Source organism: Vipera ursinii (genome assembly GCF_947247035.1).
Source record: "Vipera ursinii genome assembly, chromosome: 6".
NCBI lineage: Eukaryota > Metazoa > Chordata > Lepidosauria > Squamata > Viperidae > Vipera > Vipera ursinii.
In genome coordinates, this window is record NC_139515.1 from 45,402,434 (window position 1) to 45,419,196 (window position 16,763).

Below are 16,763 nucleotides of genomic sequence, written 5' to 3' on the forward strand. Positions count from 1 at the left end.
AAGCATTTCTAAAATAAGTATCTACCAAATATATCTTAATATATTAAATATTGTAAATATATTACTAAGCAAATTTAAATAATTCAAAATGTATTTAAGTCTTTATAGGAGTAGTACATAGGAAAACATAAGACAATCTCTCAATTTGTTACTTTCCCTGGATGTTCTAATTTGTTTTTATATTAACTGTACTTTTAATTCATGCGTCTATTTAAATGAAGCATCAATAGTTTCTTTGGTTCAATTGCAAAATAGGCTGAAAGCCAGTTTTATTAATCATGTTTAATTTATTCATTGCTTGTGCATATGTACATATGAGTTAAGTTGTTTTTCTAAAGAAAAAAACATTACTTGCACATCTACAGTAAAGATATTTGCCCTTCACAATGAGTGCACAACTGCTTTTATTCAATGTATTCACTGGAATAGAATGGAATTACTTAGCCCTCCCCTAAGGAAAAACCAGGTGCTTCCCTTTTACAGTCCTTCAGAATATCCTGCAGAGAACTAGGAAACAATTCACAATGATCAAACCTGTATGACTAGTTAAAGTTATTTACTTATTTAAATGATTTACTGCATATGGCTGCTGATCTCACAGCAGTGACTTTGGGCTGTGTACAAGGATTTTTTTAAAACAGCAACTACTACAGCCAATAATTCATGATGCCTGAGGTAAGCAACATATCACAATCATAAAGAGCACATCATCAGCAGAGCTTGCCTAATCTCCTGGCCCAAATGCCTGGCTCAACAGAGAGGTCTTTATCAAAAGGCTAAGAAGTTCAGGGGCATCCCAATCTCCAGGAGGATGCTGCTCTACAAGGTGCAGCTGTTGTAAGCTTACAGAAAATATCCCTAGATTATTTAAGTGGCATAAAAGAGCTCTCTCAAGCCCCCAAATCATCAAATCTATAACTATTTAGAAAGAATAGCATTGATTTTATTGCAATCATAATGAAATTTATGTTTGAATAATTATTTGATAATAAATTGAATCCTATCTTAGATGAGGTAGATCCCATGATATCAGTGAACAAATTAGTCATGATTAATCAATGACTGTAAGCATGCATAAGTCTGCATCAGGTCCCAGTACATTAGGTAAGTTTCCAATGTGATATTCATATTCTTTTGATATGCTGTATTTTGACTTATGCAGTACATTTTTCTGGTATTAGAAAGAAGCAGTATTTAAGTGTATTGCTATTGAGGCCAAAAACAACCTTATGAAACATGATTATGGTTCTTTCTTTCCAATGATTTAAATATTGAAATCATTTAGTATTTACTGATATTAGAAAGGAAGAGAGGGCAACCTGTGACCTGCATATGTTTCCTATTTGCCTCACAGAGGCCTCTATTCCCCTTACCCTTAGCTGTCCCCCAAACCTGCCCAAAAGTTAATCAGAAAATTTCAGGTATAGGTATTCTGGTATCATCATTGTATTACCAAATGGCCTCCTATGGTCCTTCATAAAGTTCAGATATGATTCCAATCCCTCATAAATGCCCATCTCTATTGTAAGGGACATGCAGATGATAACACTCTAATGGCAGAAAGTGAAGAGGAACTAAAGAGCCTCTTGATGCGGTTGAAGAAGGAGAGTGCAAAAGTGGGCTTGAAACTCAACATTAAGAAAATGAAGATCATGGCATCCGGCCCTCTCAATTCCTGGCAAATAGATGGGGAAGAAATGGAGGTAGTGACAGATTTTATTTTCCTGGGCTCCAAGATCACTGCAGATGGGGACTGCAGCCAAGGAATTAAAAGATGCTTGCTCCTGGGGAGGAAAGCTATGGCAAATCTAGACAGCATACTAAAAAGCAGAGACATCACCCTGCCAACAAAAGTGCGTATAGTCAAGGCTATGGTCTTCCCAGTTGCAATGTATGACTGTGAAAATTGGACCATAAGAAAGGCTGAGCGCCAAAGAATTGAGGCCTTTGAACTATGGTGCTGGAGAAGACTCCTGCGAGTCCCCTGGACTGCAAGGCATTCAAACCGGTCAGTCCTAGAGGAGATCAACCCTGACTGCTCTTTAGAAGGCCAGATCCTGAAGTTGAAACTCAAATACTTTGGCCACCTAATGAGAAGGAAGGACTCACTAGAGAAGAGCCTAATTCTGGGAAAGGTTGAGGGCAAGAGAAGAAGGGGACGACAGAGAATGAGGTGGCTGGATGGAGTCACTGAAGCAGTAGGCGTGAGCCTAAATGGACTCCAGAAGATGGTAGAGGACAGGAAGGCCTGGAGGAATGTTGTCCATGGGGTCGTGATGGGTCGGACATGACTTTGCAACTAACAACAACATTGTGAGGGACATAAATTAACAGTTTTATAAGATGCAGTTATCCTGATAACCTTTCAAGATAAGAAAAAATTAAGCATTTTGTACAATTATTGTTCAGTGTCGTTGCAAGGAATTCATTCCACTTGATTATAGAAATGGAATGTACAGAAATGAAAACTATAAACAAAAACAATAATTTAATCAAGCTGGATTTATTTTTCAGTGGTTTGGTGATCTTGTAACTCCAGTATGGTGGGAAGATGTGTGGCTAAAAGAAGGCTTTGCTCACTATTTTGAATTTGTTGGAACTGACTATCTCTATCCAGGCTGGCATTTGGTAAGTTTATTAAGGTTTATTATGTAAAATCTGCTAAAAAGATAATTTCCTTTCATACTCTTGGTTAGGATCACACTTCAGGGAGTTATAATTCAAGCATATAGCACACATAATGTATGTGTGCAGCGGCATATCCTGTGATCATTCTCTAGGTTAATATACTTCAACTTGGTATGTGGATGCTGAGACTTCAGCTTCCACTGTTTCTAGAGTGGAAAACCTTGATAGTTTTCCATTGGTTATGCTCCCTACAAGTTCTGGGAAGTCTAATATCAATAGATTTGGAGAATCACAATTTGACTGGAGCTATTATAGAAAAATATAGTAAAAAAGTAAGATCTACTTCATTGCCCATGATGATGAGTTCTAGGAAGTCTAATTGCAATAGTTTTGGAGATACACAGTTTGACTGGAGCTAATATGGGTTAGGATGCTGAGCTTGTCAATCAGAAGGTCAGCAGTTTGGCGGGTCGAATCCCGAGTGCCACGTAACAGAGTGAGCGCCTGTTACTTGTCCCAGCTTCTGCCAACCTAGCAGTTCGAAAGCACATAAAAATGCAAGTAGGGAAGGTAACAGCGTTCCGTGCGCCTTTGGCATCTAGTCATGCCGGCCACATGACCATGGAGACTTCCTCGGACAAACGCTGGCTCTTTGGCTTTGAAACGGAGATGAGCACCAGCCCCTAGAGTCAGAAACGACTAGCACGCATGTGCGGGGAAAACTTTACCTTTACTTTACCTTTAATATAGAAAAATATAATAAAAAGTAAGATCGTGTCATTGCCTATGGTGACTTGATGGATATGTCACTTTAGTTTTCAGTATGTGTGTATGTTTATGTGTCTGGATGTGTGGATATGGAGTGCATTATCTACACTATCTATCTATCTATCTATCTATCTATCTATCTATCTATCTATCTATCTATCTATCTATCATCTATCTATCTATCTATCTATCTATCTATCTATCTATCTATCTATCTATCTAATCTACCTACCTACCTACCTACATGGATCAAATGTCTGTTACTGTGGATTTATGTCATGTTATTTGGGACCACTGGAAAAATACCAAATAATAAGTGAAATTTCCCATTTATTATAAAAGAAATGTCTATTTTTATTTAAATTATAATGTAGATTATATTATAATTCATTATTAACTACTTCTACACTCAAGATCATTTCTCCCATAAATAATAATGTAAAGCAGAGGACCTTCTAACCTACTATATTTCTGTGATTCTTAAGATTACAGATAAATAAAATAGATACTTTAAACATCTCATTGTATTTCCCTAAGAATACTTGTGCATAGATTATCTTGTTTGAAGGATACTATTACTTATTGTTCAAATTCAATTTTCTGCAGTTTGTCATCCTTGTCTTTTTATATTTTTACAGATATACTTTTATTATAAAATGCAAACTAAGCCTCTATCATAGCTGACAACGATTTTACAAATGTACATTTTTTTGAACAGCTCAAAAAAAAAAAAGGCATGAAAGTATTTTCCTGCCCCCCAACAAAAAAGACACTTATTAAATTTTGGTCACATTCTTCTAAGTGTAATGCAACGGAATCTAATAGATTGCAATAATTTTATTACAGTGAAATATTACATAATAATGTATGGCCTTTTATAATTGACATACGGAAATTTTGTCAACAGGTATATTTTTCTTTTTTTTTTACAATAAGCTTTTTATTGGTTTTCCCCCCCTCTACATACATAATTGCTGCCTGCAATTAGTGCAGGTTCGCATCCCACCAGGCTCAAGGTTGACTCAGCCTTCCATCCTTCCGAGGTAGGTAAAATGAGGACCCAGATTGTTGGGGGCAATTAAGCTGACTTTGTAATAATGCCGCTTGGGGTGTGTGTGAAAACCCTAATAAGCAGGCATATACATAGAATGAAGGCTACTGCTAAGCTTGTAAGCTGCCCTGAGTCTTCGGAGAAGGGCGGGATATAAATGGAATTAAAATAAATAAATAAATAAATAAATAAATAAATATATTAATTTTTCAAACAGAGTGTGATCTGAGTTCATAAAAACGCTAATACATAGTCAAGTCCTACTCTTTGGTTCTCTCTTCTAGCCATTTGTAGAATGGATTCCAGCTTTGGTAGTATTCTGTTTCTTTATCTTTGAGCCTCATAGTTAATCTGTCCATCTACGCGCATTCCAGTATCTTTTTTATTACTTATCTTCTGAAGGTACTCTTTCATTCTTCCAACATTGCGCATAGCTTTCTTGCTGCGGTTATAATATGTAAAACCAAATATAAGTTTTGCTGGTTAATCTTTTCTGGTACTGTACCTAATAAAAAGAATTCAGGATTAAATACTACATGTTCTCCTAATATTCTTTCCAACCAAGCATGTATTTTTTTCCAACAGACCTTTGCTTTGTCACATGTCCACCAGATATGATAATACGTACTTAAATTATGTTTACATTTCCAACATTTACCTGATACATTTTTAAACATTTTTGCTAATCTTGCTGGAGGCAAGCGCCATATATCAACAGGTATATTTTCCAAGTGTCATCCAAGATTTTTTTGGTATGGCACCCCATGCCAATAATAGGGACCACCTTAGTCAATTTATGCAATAACCTTTCTGTTTTGATTTTTAGATCTTTATACTTTGTTTCTTTTGAATCTTTTCCAATTCTTTGTCCTCTATTCTACTATCTCCAGGTGTTGCCACATCAATTATTCACGCTTTTCCCCCCCAACCAGTTAAATCTGGTGTTTTATGGGCCAAGGCTTTATCAGTTTGCATTCCGAAATCTTGCTCATTTTTTTACCAGTTTTTCAACTCTACTTTCCCACATATTTTTCATTACTGGCACACGTTAATTTCTACAGATGTTCTAATGAATCATTTTGGCAACTGCATTATGTAATTGTTTACAGTCCATTTATGGAATCTTCCTGCACAAACTGAGTGTAAGATTTACTGTTTCTTCCACCTTTTTGCACAATTTGCACCTGTAATCATTTACTAATTTTTAAATTCTGATCTTGATTGCCTTAGATTGCATAGTTTGCTATTGAGCAACCAAAATCAAGCTTTTGGTTGGTTCCATTTGTAAGCCATTGCCAGGTTTTATCTTTATACACTTTCCCCTCAATCTTATATAGAAATTGACCCTATAATGCCCATTCTTGCCAGCATTCTGTTCTTCTTTTTATTATATTATTTCAATATTCATGTTTTTTTCCTGCACATTCAATAAGTTCCAAGTCTGAACTTGGAACTCTTTTGTTCTTTGTTGTCTTGTATGTAATCAGCCGATATAACTTTACTTTTATTTGACTTGAAGGAAAGCTCTGCTTCTATTATTCTTATTAATTTTTTAATTAATTCAATTTATTAGCCATCAACTTCCAATGTACTCTGGGCAGCATAGAAAAGTAGAAAAAACATAAACACAGTTAAAACATTAAATCTGATAACCCAGATTAAAATAACAAAATCAACAAAACAAAACAAAACAAAACAAGGGCTGTAGATAAAGCAAACATCAACTGTAGTCTTGAGGCTAAAACCAGGTTTTCAGAGCTTTCTGGCACCCTAGGAAAGAGCTCCATTTTTCTCTCTGAGGGATACTGTTGCAGTATCTCTACTGCAATAGAGAAGCACATTTCCTTGGTCCCACAAGATGACAATAAATGGAGGGGATATGGAACACACCTATTCTTCTGGAACATAGTGGGTGGGCAGAAATTCTTGGAAACAAGTGGCTCTTCAGATATACAGGTTATAGGGAATAGGCTTTGTCTATGGGATTGTTCTGCCCACTAGGGACGTGAGTGCAGCAAAAGTAATATATTATTAATAAAGCATTTCTTTCTTACACCATTAAGAAAGATAGTTAAGATGTGACTAGTTCAGATTTCAGAACTGAGCATGAAGAAACAAAAGCAATAAAAAGTGAATGGATTCTGAATTGTATCCAGTACAAAATAAAGATATGTTGACAGGAAGTAAAAAGTCGAGAACATTGTGATTGGGTGAAAATGATGAGAAGTTCAAAGAAGGCAGAAAGATTAAATAACAAAAGTCAGTGTATGAACTGGTGTGTACAAAGTTGGCCTTCAATTACTTCTGATTATTACTACTTTGTGTTTTATATCATAAAATGGATAGCATTATCTATGTGTATTTTTATGATTAGAAATATTTCAGCAGGGATGAAAGTTTCAGTTGTTAAAAGATTATTCTGATATCTAAAAATGGAATAGCTGTTATTATTTATTATTGATATTGATCTTTGAAAATACTGTAAGAATGATAGAAAGCAATGAATATATGCATATATGCAGGTTAAAATACTTCTACTACTTTTTCAAGTCAGTATCTGTCTGTGCACGATAAATGATACTCCAGATAACTTTGCTTTATTGCAAGGGGCAGATTTGGGTATAACAGTAAGCCAGTTTGACAAACAAGAATTTTTTCTTACCTTTAAATTTATTTATTTTATTTATTTATTTTATTTATTTAGATTTATATACCGCCCTTTCCCGAAGGACTCAGGGCAGTTTACAGGATATTTAAAAGAAAATCAATACAAAAGTTAAAACAAATTAAAAAAGATTAAATGAAACCCTGAGGAAAAAATAAAAACCCAGTTAAAATTAAAAATTTAAAAATTCTCAGCCTGGGCCAGAGAGCTTGAAGAGCCAGGTTTTCAGGTCCCGGTGGAATGAACGGAGGTCGGGGGCAGTCCTAAGCTCCGCAGGCAGCTGGTTCCAAAGGGCAGGCGCACCCACTGAGAAGGCCCTACCCCTGGGTGTTACCCGCCGGCAATCTTTAACTGGTGGCACCCTGAGAAGACCCTCCCTGTGGGAGCGCACTGGACGAAGGGAGCTTGATGCTGGCAGCAGGTGTTCCCTCAAATATCCTGGACCCTCTCCATTTAGGGCTTTATAGGTCATCACCAGCACCTTGAATCTCACCCAAAGGGCAACCGGAAGCCAATGCAGCTCACGGAGTAGAGGTGTTACATGGGAGTATCGGGAGACCCCCATCACGACTCGCGCGGCCGCATTCTGCACCAGCTGAAGCCTCCGGGTGGTCCTCAAGGGCAGCCCCATGTAGAGAGCGTTGCAGTAGTCTAAACGGGAGGTCGCGAGCGCATGAGTGACTGTGCGTAGGGCATCTCGGTCCAGGTAGGGTCGCAACTGGCACACCAGGCGAACCTGGGCAAAATCCCCCTGGTCACGGCTCCTATATGATCTTCAAAATTGAGCCACGAATCCAGGAGGATGCCCAAGTTGCGAGCCCTATCAGCGGGGGGTAACACCTCACCCCCCATAGTTAGAGATGGAATAGTCTGGTTGACCCGAGATGCTGGTATGCACAGCCACTCAGTCTTGGCAGGATTGAGACGAAGCCTGTTTCTCCCCATCCAGAATGAGAATTGAGTCAAAGGAGAAAACGTTACTTAGTTGTAAGGTTCCCAATCTTTCCTTTTTCATATCATCAGATTTTGTAAATAAAAAATAACTAAGTTGCTTCAAGGATTTCTAAGACTTTCTCCTTAAAGTCTCCACAATGAAGAATATACTGTACTGTTCCTTAGCTGGATCAAATTTGATTGACGATTTCCAAACACTCATTGTGGGACACCTTGTAAAGAACCTTTATTCCACACTAAGATTAAAACCTCTTCAAATAATTAATTTGGTTTCACACCCACTTAAGTTTAAAGCTGATTCTTTCTATTGCCTTTCACATGGCTTAATGGAAACTCTTTTGCATTTTTCTTGCCTAGTCTTGGCTCAACTGATTATTGATGTTTTTGGTATGCACTAACAAATTTTCCTCAAGTATGATTATCCCAAGTGATTTATTTGTAGACAGATGAACCAAATATGCAACAAACTTGTGATAACTTTTCCTTCATGTTTGTTCAGTGTACTAATCCTGACAATTTTAGCTTTAGCTGTAAATTTAGATGTATGTTATCCTAAATTACTAAGTGGAAATTTGCTGTTTTAAACAGTGCCTAATGTGTAGATAAACATGGTCACATGCACTAATGAAGACATTTTTAGGAGATATGCATAACATTTCAAGAAACCATTGTTTTGCACTTCTAAATTGAAACTACTAGTGCTACCAGTAAATTGTGGTATTTTTTCAGTTTGAAAAAGAATATATAAAGAGTTTCCTTCTTTTCATCTTTTTTAATCAGAGTATTTTGTTTTAAGTTTCTTTAAATTGCTTTAATAGAAGTATAGGATGTAATCCTATCTAGATAGTATCCATAGCTCTTTATTTTTTCTGCTTCCACATAGGGGGAGTTGACATTATTTTTGTCCTTGAATGTCTGTGTTAGTAAAATGCAGTGGAGAAGACTATGACAAAGGGAATTGCTAGTGAGTGATTTCCCTTTTTATCCATAAAATACCAAGTGTCAAATGCTTTAGTAAGCATTACCACACTCAGTGCTGATAAAGCATTTAAAAGGACTCAATGGCCTTCTCCCTTTTGCTCATAAAAGTTTTGCTTTGTTAACAACTTTATTGGATGAGTCAAGACAGAATACATCAGTGATGACAGTTGCATTGAATTCTCCTGTTGCTCCCTTAATCTTTTTTAAGAAGGCTACTGTGACTTTCCCTTAACTGCCACTTTAAAAAATATTCATAGTTTATGGAGATAATATATTTTAATAAAAATGTGTCTAACATGCTTACGTCCAAAAATTATCAATATAGACTGACAGTGTAGCCTTCTCTCAGGAAAAAGTAGAAAAAAAACCTGAATCAAGAGGAAAAATTTCAGCATAACAAGCACCCTTGAAATATCCTGCCTTGATTTATCTAATAAAGTTGCTGGAAAAACTAAACTTTTAATCAAAGATTAAGTCCTGAATTAAGTCTTCTGTGGAATGAATTAAAGCAATCCATCACAGAGTAGTACTCCATGCTCTAGTCAATTCTATCGTTTCTCCTGGAAAACTGAAACTAGTTTAAAATTGAAATAACTGCACATAATCATTCTCTTTTTATAAAGACAGAGTTGAGTGGATTTAATAAACATAAAAATAAATATTAATTGAGCATCATTAAGCTAAGGTTGCTTAAACTAAGTATTTTAAAGTATCTCATCGTACACAACCCAGAACCCAAGAGGATGGTCTCATTTGTTGATCTCCTTCCTGAATAGAATTTTAAACAAAGATGACTAAAACTATAAGTAGATTTTACTTGCCTTAAACTATCTACTAAAATATTTATCATCTTCATTAAAATGCTATAACATTTTGTGAGATGTACAGTTCAAATAATAAAAGTGCATGAAAGTTTGCAACTGATACTGAAGATTGTCTCAACTGATTTTATTATTTCAATGAATTATTTTGGAAATATTTCTTTTATTTTAACATAAACATCATGCTTTCAAGCAATGTAGAGACTTTCTTTTCAATCTTTTAAAGGAAATATTCCTTCTGTAACTATTCTTGTTTAAGGATCTAGATAAAGAGTTTTTAATTCATAATACCGTATTTTCCGGTGTATAAGACTACTTTTTAACCCATGAAAATCTTCTCAAAAGTCAGGGGTCGTCTTATACGCCGGGTGCTGAAAATTTAGGGACAGGGCTGGCTGGAAAACCTGGAGCGGATCTCCCATTTAGTCTGCGCAGGGAAAGTGGGACCAATTGGAGAAGAAGCTGCAGTCTGTGATTTTTTACAGGCTGGGGTCTGGGTGTCTTTCCTTCTAAAGTTGAAGAACAGCTGTAATATATCCCAACTTGAAAGGCAGGTGGGAAAGGCAGCAGCCAGAGCAGCGACTTAGCTCTAAGGACACATTTGACTCAGGAATTGGGCGGGCTGGCTGGAAAACCTGGAGCGGATCTCCCATTTGGTCTTTTTTTAAAAAAATCCCATTTATATCCTGCCCTTCTCCGAAGACTCAGGTTGGCTTACAATTTAAAGCACAAATCAATGTGCTTAGCAATAGCCTTCATTCTGTGTATATGCCTGTTTATTAGGGCTTTCACACACACACCCAAGCAGCATTATTACAAAGTCAGCTTATTGCCCCCAACAATCTGGGTCCTCATTTTACCTACCTTGGAAGGATGGAAAGCTGAATCAACCTTGAGCCTGGTGGGATGCGAACCTGCACTAATTGCAGGCAGCTGGTGTTACTTAAGGCTCTGTGCAGGGAAAGATTTAGAGTGAATTAGGAAAAGTGAAAAAATGAATTAGGAAAATAGGGAACGGTTGCTGGAATTGGGTATTTTTATTTTTTTTATTTTAATTCCATTTATATCCTGCCCTTCTCCGAAGACTCAGGGCGGCTTACAAGCTTAGCAGTAGCCTTCATTCTATGTATATGCCTGCTTATTAGGGCTTTCACACCCCTCCCAAGCGGCATTATTACAAAGTCAGCTTAATTGCCCCCAACAATATGGGTCCTCATTTTACCTACCTCGGAAGGATGGAAGGCTGAGTCAACCTTGAATGTGTAGTTTAACGAAGAGAAGCGTGAGGGTGACATGATAGCAGTGATCCAATATCTCAGGGGCTGCCACAAAGCAGAGGGAGCCAAGCTATTCTCCAAAGCACCTGAAAGCAGGACAAGAAGCAAAGGATGGAAACTAGTCAAGGAGAGAAGCAACCTAGAACTAAGGAGAAACTTCCTGACAGTTAGAACAATTAACCAGTGGAACAACCTGCCTCCAGAAGTGGTGAATGCTCCAACACTGGAAGTTTTTAAGAAGAGACTGGGCAGCCATTTGTCTGAAATGGTATAGGGTTTCCTGCCTTAGCAGGGGGTTGGACTAGATGACCTCCAAGGTCCCCTCCAACTACTACTTCTTCTTCTTCTTCTTCTTCTTCTTCTTCTTCTTCTTCTTCTTCTTCTTCTTCTTCTTCTTCTTCTTCTTCTTCTTCTTCTTCTTCTTCTTCTTCTTGTTTAATCCACTTGCACTGTTTTATGTTTACATGTTTGATGACAGCCTTATGTTTATAAGTGACAGTTTTCCTACTAAGCACCTGCATGTCATAAGCATTTGAATTAAAATTACCATATTAAAATCAAATCTGATGTTTTTTAATTTTTATTAGGTGTGCGCTGGAAGAGCGGTAGTCTTATACGGCGAGTATAGCCCAAACCCTATAATTTAACAGGAAATGTAGGGGGTCGTCTTATACGCCCAGTCATCTTATACACTGGAAAATATGGTACACAATAATGTGAAAATTCTAGTATTATTATTCTCTCATTTTCCACTAATCATTCATATGTGGTTCTTGGGAAGAAATCATTTCACAGCAGAATAGGCAGTAGACTCTGGTAGGCAGAACATGTTATTTAGTAGTGATGGACTTAACTTGTTCTGAATATGTAATACATGTAGTGCTTCATTGTTCACAAAGGGAAAAATATCTTAGATTTCATCAACTTTGACCTCCATAAGTGCAGTACCCACTAAAGTGTCTTTGATAGTTGAGCATCCAGTCTCTGATCAAAGACCTCCAGGGAAAAAGTCACCACTTCATATGGCAACTTGTTTTACTGGTTATGAGCCTATACTGTCAGGATGTTTTTCCTGATGTCTATTTTGAGCTCTTTAGTTTTAACCCACTGTTCTCGGTCCTTCTTTCTGCAGCAATAGAGAATAACTTCACTCCCATTTTATGTGTCGTCAGTCCTTGTCTTACAACAGTTCATTTAGTGACAGTTCAAAATTACATTGGCACTGAAAAAGTGACATGAGCATTTTTCACACTTATGACCATTGCACATCCCCATGGTCACATGATCAAAATTCAGACACTTGGCAATTGACTCATATTTATGATGGTTGCAGTGTCCCGGGGTGATGTGACCCCTTTTGTGACCTTCTGACCAAGTCAGTGAGGAAGCCAGATTCACTTAACAATTGTGTTATTAACTTAACAACTTCAATGATTCACTTAACAACTGTGGCAAGAAAGGCTGTAAAATGGGGCAAAATAAATGTTTCACTTAGCAAAAGTAGTCTGGGACTCAATTATGGTTGTAAATTGAGGATTACCTGTATTTGAAAACTGCTATCATGTGTCCTCTCAGCTTTTTTTTTTTTGCAGGCATTTTGTAACAATTATTCAAAATTACTTCATCTGATAGTGAGAAAACACATCAGCTAATTGCTGATTGGTTGCATAGTGAAAAAAGAAAGAAAAACAGAAAAAGAAAAAAACACGGGGTGAGGTCCTTAGGATTCTATGGGCTGCATATGCTGAGACCACATGCAGAGATGGTAGATTGCTTACCATATGTCTGATAGTATTAGACTTTGGAACAATTATTTCTTAAATCGGTCTCAATATTGCATTATTATCATACCAATTATTTTAAGTGGTTGTTTTTATATCAACCAGTATTATAAACCCAGGAGAAGTGACTTCCTTTTCATCATATGTATATAATAAACTATGAACTATCAGAAGGAAGAATAGATAATTTAAATATTTCTGAAAACAGGAACATAAGTTGAGTGTACCTTTTATTCATATATAGCTCCTTTAACTTAATTGCTAGTTATAAAGGAACATCTCATGCCCACATAAATTTTAATTGCTGCTGTTTTATTTTCAAGGCTTAAATAAAATAGCTTGTACATAATTCTTGAAAACATAAGGGCATAACTGTTAGCCAGATATATGCATGTAGAGAACAGTGATACCTATTTGCTTTATCTGAACTTATATCGTTTATTAATTGTTTTAAAATGCAAAAAGTACAACAGTAAAATAAAAAGAGTTTGGTATAAAATACATGTAACTACCAAATAATATGTGCAAATAGCAGGGCTCACCAGATGTTGGGTAATTAAAAATGTAATGAATGGGTAGCAAATTTCAGTATATCATTATTGTACGGGTTCCATGAGTTAGTTTTTCAGACAGAGCTAACGTGTTTTACTGCCTTCTTCTGCCATGAAACTTTAATATATGGCTGTAATTTTCATTCAGGATACTTCTAAACCAAGAACATATTGGTGTATATTGATATTCTCACCCCAGAATAGGTAATAAGAATGAAACACCTTCTCATTTAAGATTTTAAATATTTAATATACCAAAATGGGAGTTCTGTATTGATCTTTTGTTAGTGTCTTCTTCTAGCACATTTCTTTCTTTTTATTAAAATCCAATTACTTTGAATAATTGATAGGTATATTGTTCATAACTAAGCTAGTTTCTTTCTGCTTTCCCCAAGAAATAAAACACTTTCATGTAAAACACTTTCTTTTACATGTAATTTTTTTAAAAAATAAACACAATATTCTCTGTTTATCTTTATTTTTTGACTCTTCTCCAATATTCTAAGTATTAATGGTGTATAAGCAGTAGAAGGTCCCTGCATGGCTATTAGTTCTTGAATATTTTGTTCTTGTGATAAAATTTGTCTGTCCATGAAAGGGAGAAAGCACTGATGTTAAGACTCTTTGACCAAAAAGTGTCTTCTAAAACTAATCATACTAAAATGCTTTATCTTTAATCATTATGTCTAGACAAATTGTTTGACAGTCTGAGCTGGAAATGAAACCTCAGGCTTTAGATCAACAGTGTGATTGCATACATGGCATATAACAATCTCTTTAAGTAATGAAGTCCTTCCTCTTAATAGAAGTGAATTGTCAGTGTCAATAAATAACTGATTTTAATGGTGTGGGGCTTGTGATGGAGTGTCTAGAATCATAGAACTGGAAGGGACCTAAAGACCATCAAATCCAAACCCCTTGCATGCTGTAGGACTCATTCCTAATAGATTATTACCCAGCATATGTTTGAAAATTTCCAGTAAAATGGAAGATACCAATGTAAACCATAACATAACTTCAAGTTTGAACCTTTCACCTTTACTAGACTTTTAGAAGTTCTATTGTTTGTAAACAAGGATTAAGACATTCATAATTAAATAGCCTATTTATATCTGTTTTGCCTGTGCTTCTTAATTTTCAATTTAAAATTTCATATAATTATGGAATGAAGATAAGGTAACACATTTTTATTATATTCAAGATTAAAGCTGATGAGATTGCTTATAAGTCTGGATGTATGCATGAGAATATCATAAATTTAATATGGTATAGTTTGAAATGTGGCAGACTCTAGACCGCTTTTTCAAGTAAAATGGCAAGCCCCTAGATAACCAGGAAGCCTTGTTAGTAATACAATTGGAAATATCATGGAACATCATGGATGTACACTAAAAGGAAAGTTAAAAGTTACGCCAGAAGAAGGTGGTGTGAGATCATCATGAAACTTCACTATGTCCACATAGTCTCCCAAGAACTGATTGAGATTCAAGGGCATCTTTACCATAACATGATAGCACAGATAATATTTACCTAAAATCTGAATTTCCAAATGGATCACAAATGGAACAGTATTTTATATTTCAGAGAACAATTTATATCAGCACATAAATAAATATTATTTTTCATGTAATATACAAAGTCATGAAGTAGTTCAATATTATAATACATATATATTTGTGAAACGTGAAGTTCTCAGAAGATTTAGGTATATACATCAGTTCAAAAGTACAAATAATGTAGTGATTAATAAAATATATTTTATTTTATTTTTTCTTTCTAAATAAGAGTACTTTGTTTGAGCCATGAAGTATTGAAGTTAATCTCTTCTCAGAAAATGATCATGATAATGTACTACTCTATGGGGGGGAATCTCATAAATCCACTGGATATCTCTGTAAAATTATCTTGTAAAAAGGAATGTATAAATATTGGTATTTAATTCCATTCTTGATCCCACTACAAATGTATGGTCATGTTTTGTTGCTTTTCAGGAGAAGCAGAGGTTTCTGACTGATGTCTTACACGAAGTCATGTTACTTGATGGTCTGACAAGTTCACATCCAGTGTCACAAGACGTGCAGCAGGCCACAGATATTGATCGAGTCTTTGACTGGATTGCCTATAAAAAGGTAGGAACAAAAAAAAAGACACAAGTTGTATATTTGTGGGATTTTTCTGGCATTTATTTTAATGTTTCTTTACCTTCATGTTCTGCTGTCAACTAATTATTTCCTCTCCCTCCTTTGTGTTCTACTAATACCCCATTCTACTTTTATCAGGATGGCAATGAAAGAAATTCCAGACAGATTACAGGATGTTTCCTCTGAGACTCTTGAAAATAACATTATGTTTACAAAGCAGTTGAAAATAGTCATAAATACTGAAATGACCTGAATAATATAAATAACTCCAGGTTTATTGCAGATCCATGTGCTTTTAGTATTCAGATTAATGTGCATTTGTATCTACAGTTAGTTATGAGTGCAACATACTTTACAGTAATTATAGCTAATCAAATTAAGAATTGTCATTCCTGACTGAAGGCTCATGCACAGTCATTTTAACTTATTGCTTTCTGAGCCCTATGAAAAAATTCATTTCTATCTTAAGGTCCAAAAGTTTTAATTCTTTATAATCTTATATCTTATTTTAAATCTTTCAACCAGTTAATAAGTATAGTTTTATTTAGGAAAACTATCCCCACTTTAGCTTTATCAGAAACCATTCAAAAGCACCCACACTGCAAAAGTGATAAAACTGGTAGGTAAGTACCAAAATATATTGCAAACTAAAACACACACACACACACACACACACTCTAAAATATATTTGCACAGGATTAAATATATATTCAAGAAAGAAACTGTTTCCTTAGTGCAAGTTCCAACAATGCATAGTAAAAGGGGCAATTTATTTTGTGGTCCATTATTATAAAAACTAATTTCAGCATTCCTGACTTAGTTCCCAGGAGAATCTGGTAGTCGCCCCAGTTTCCTGAGATAAGAATAGTGTAAACTCGTAAATTCAACTTTCCTATAAGAGCACCTATACTATGACATAGCCTTTCCCGAGAAAGTTGGCTTTCTATAAACATTTAGAGTTTTGGAGAACCTGAGCAGATGTTGTCTTATTGGTAATTGCAGGATTTGATTTTGACAATTTATAATTTACTGTGGATATTTTATTGTCCTTCTTTAGATGAACTGCTGGGACACTTGTGTGATTGTACAAATATCATAAATAACAGTGTGAATAGTTAAGAAAGACTAGACTAGAATAGAATAGA

The 16,763-nt window shown here is 35.6% G+C and overlaps 1 protein-coding gene across 1 annotated transcript in view; it reads left to right on the top strand.

Annotated features, from left to right (window-relative positions):
• The window catches only part of TRHDE (thyrotropin releasing hormone degrading enzyme), a gene marked incomplete at both ends in the record, with an annotated part of 255,621 nt that overhangs the window by 132,931 nt on the left and 105,927 nt on the right, over positions 1–16,763 (top strand). The window contains 2 exon segments of the mRNA XM_083365939.1: positions 2,515–2,628; positions 15,469–15,606. Coding sequence (XP_083222065.1) covers positions 2,515–2,628; positions 15,469–15,606 — 252 coding nt within the window.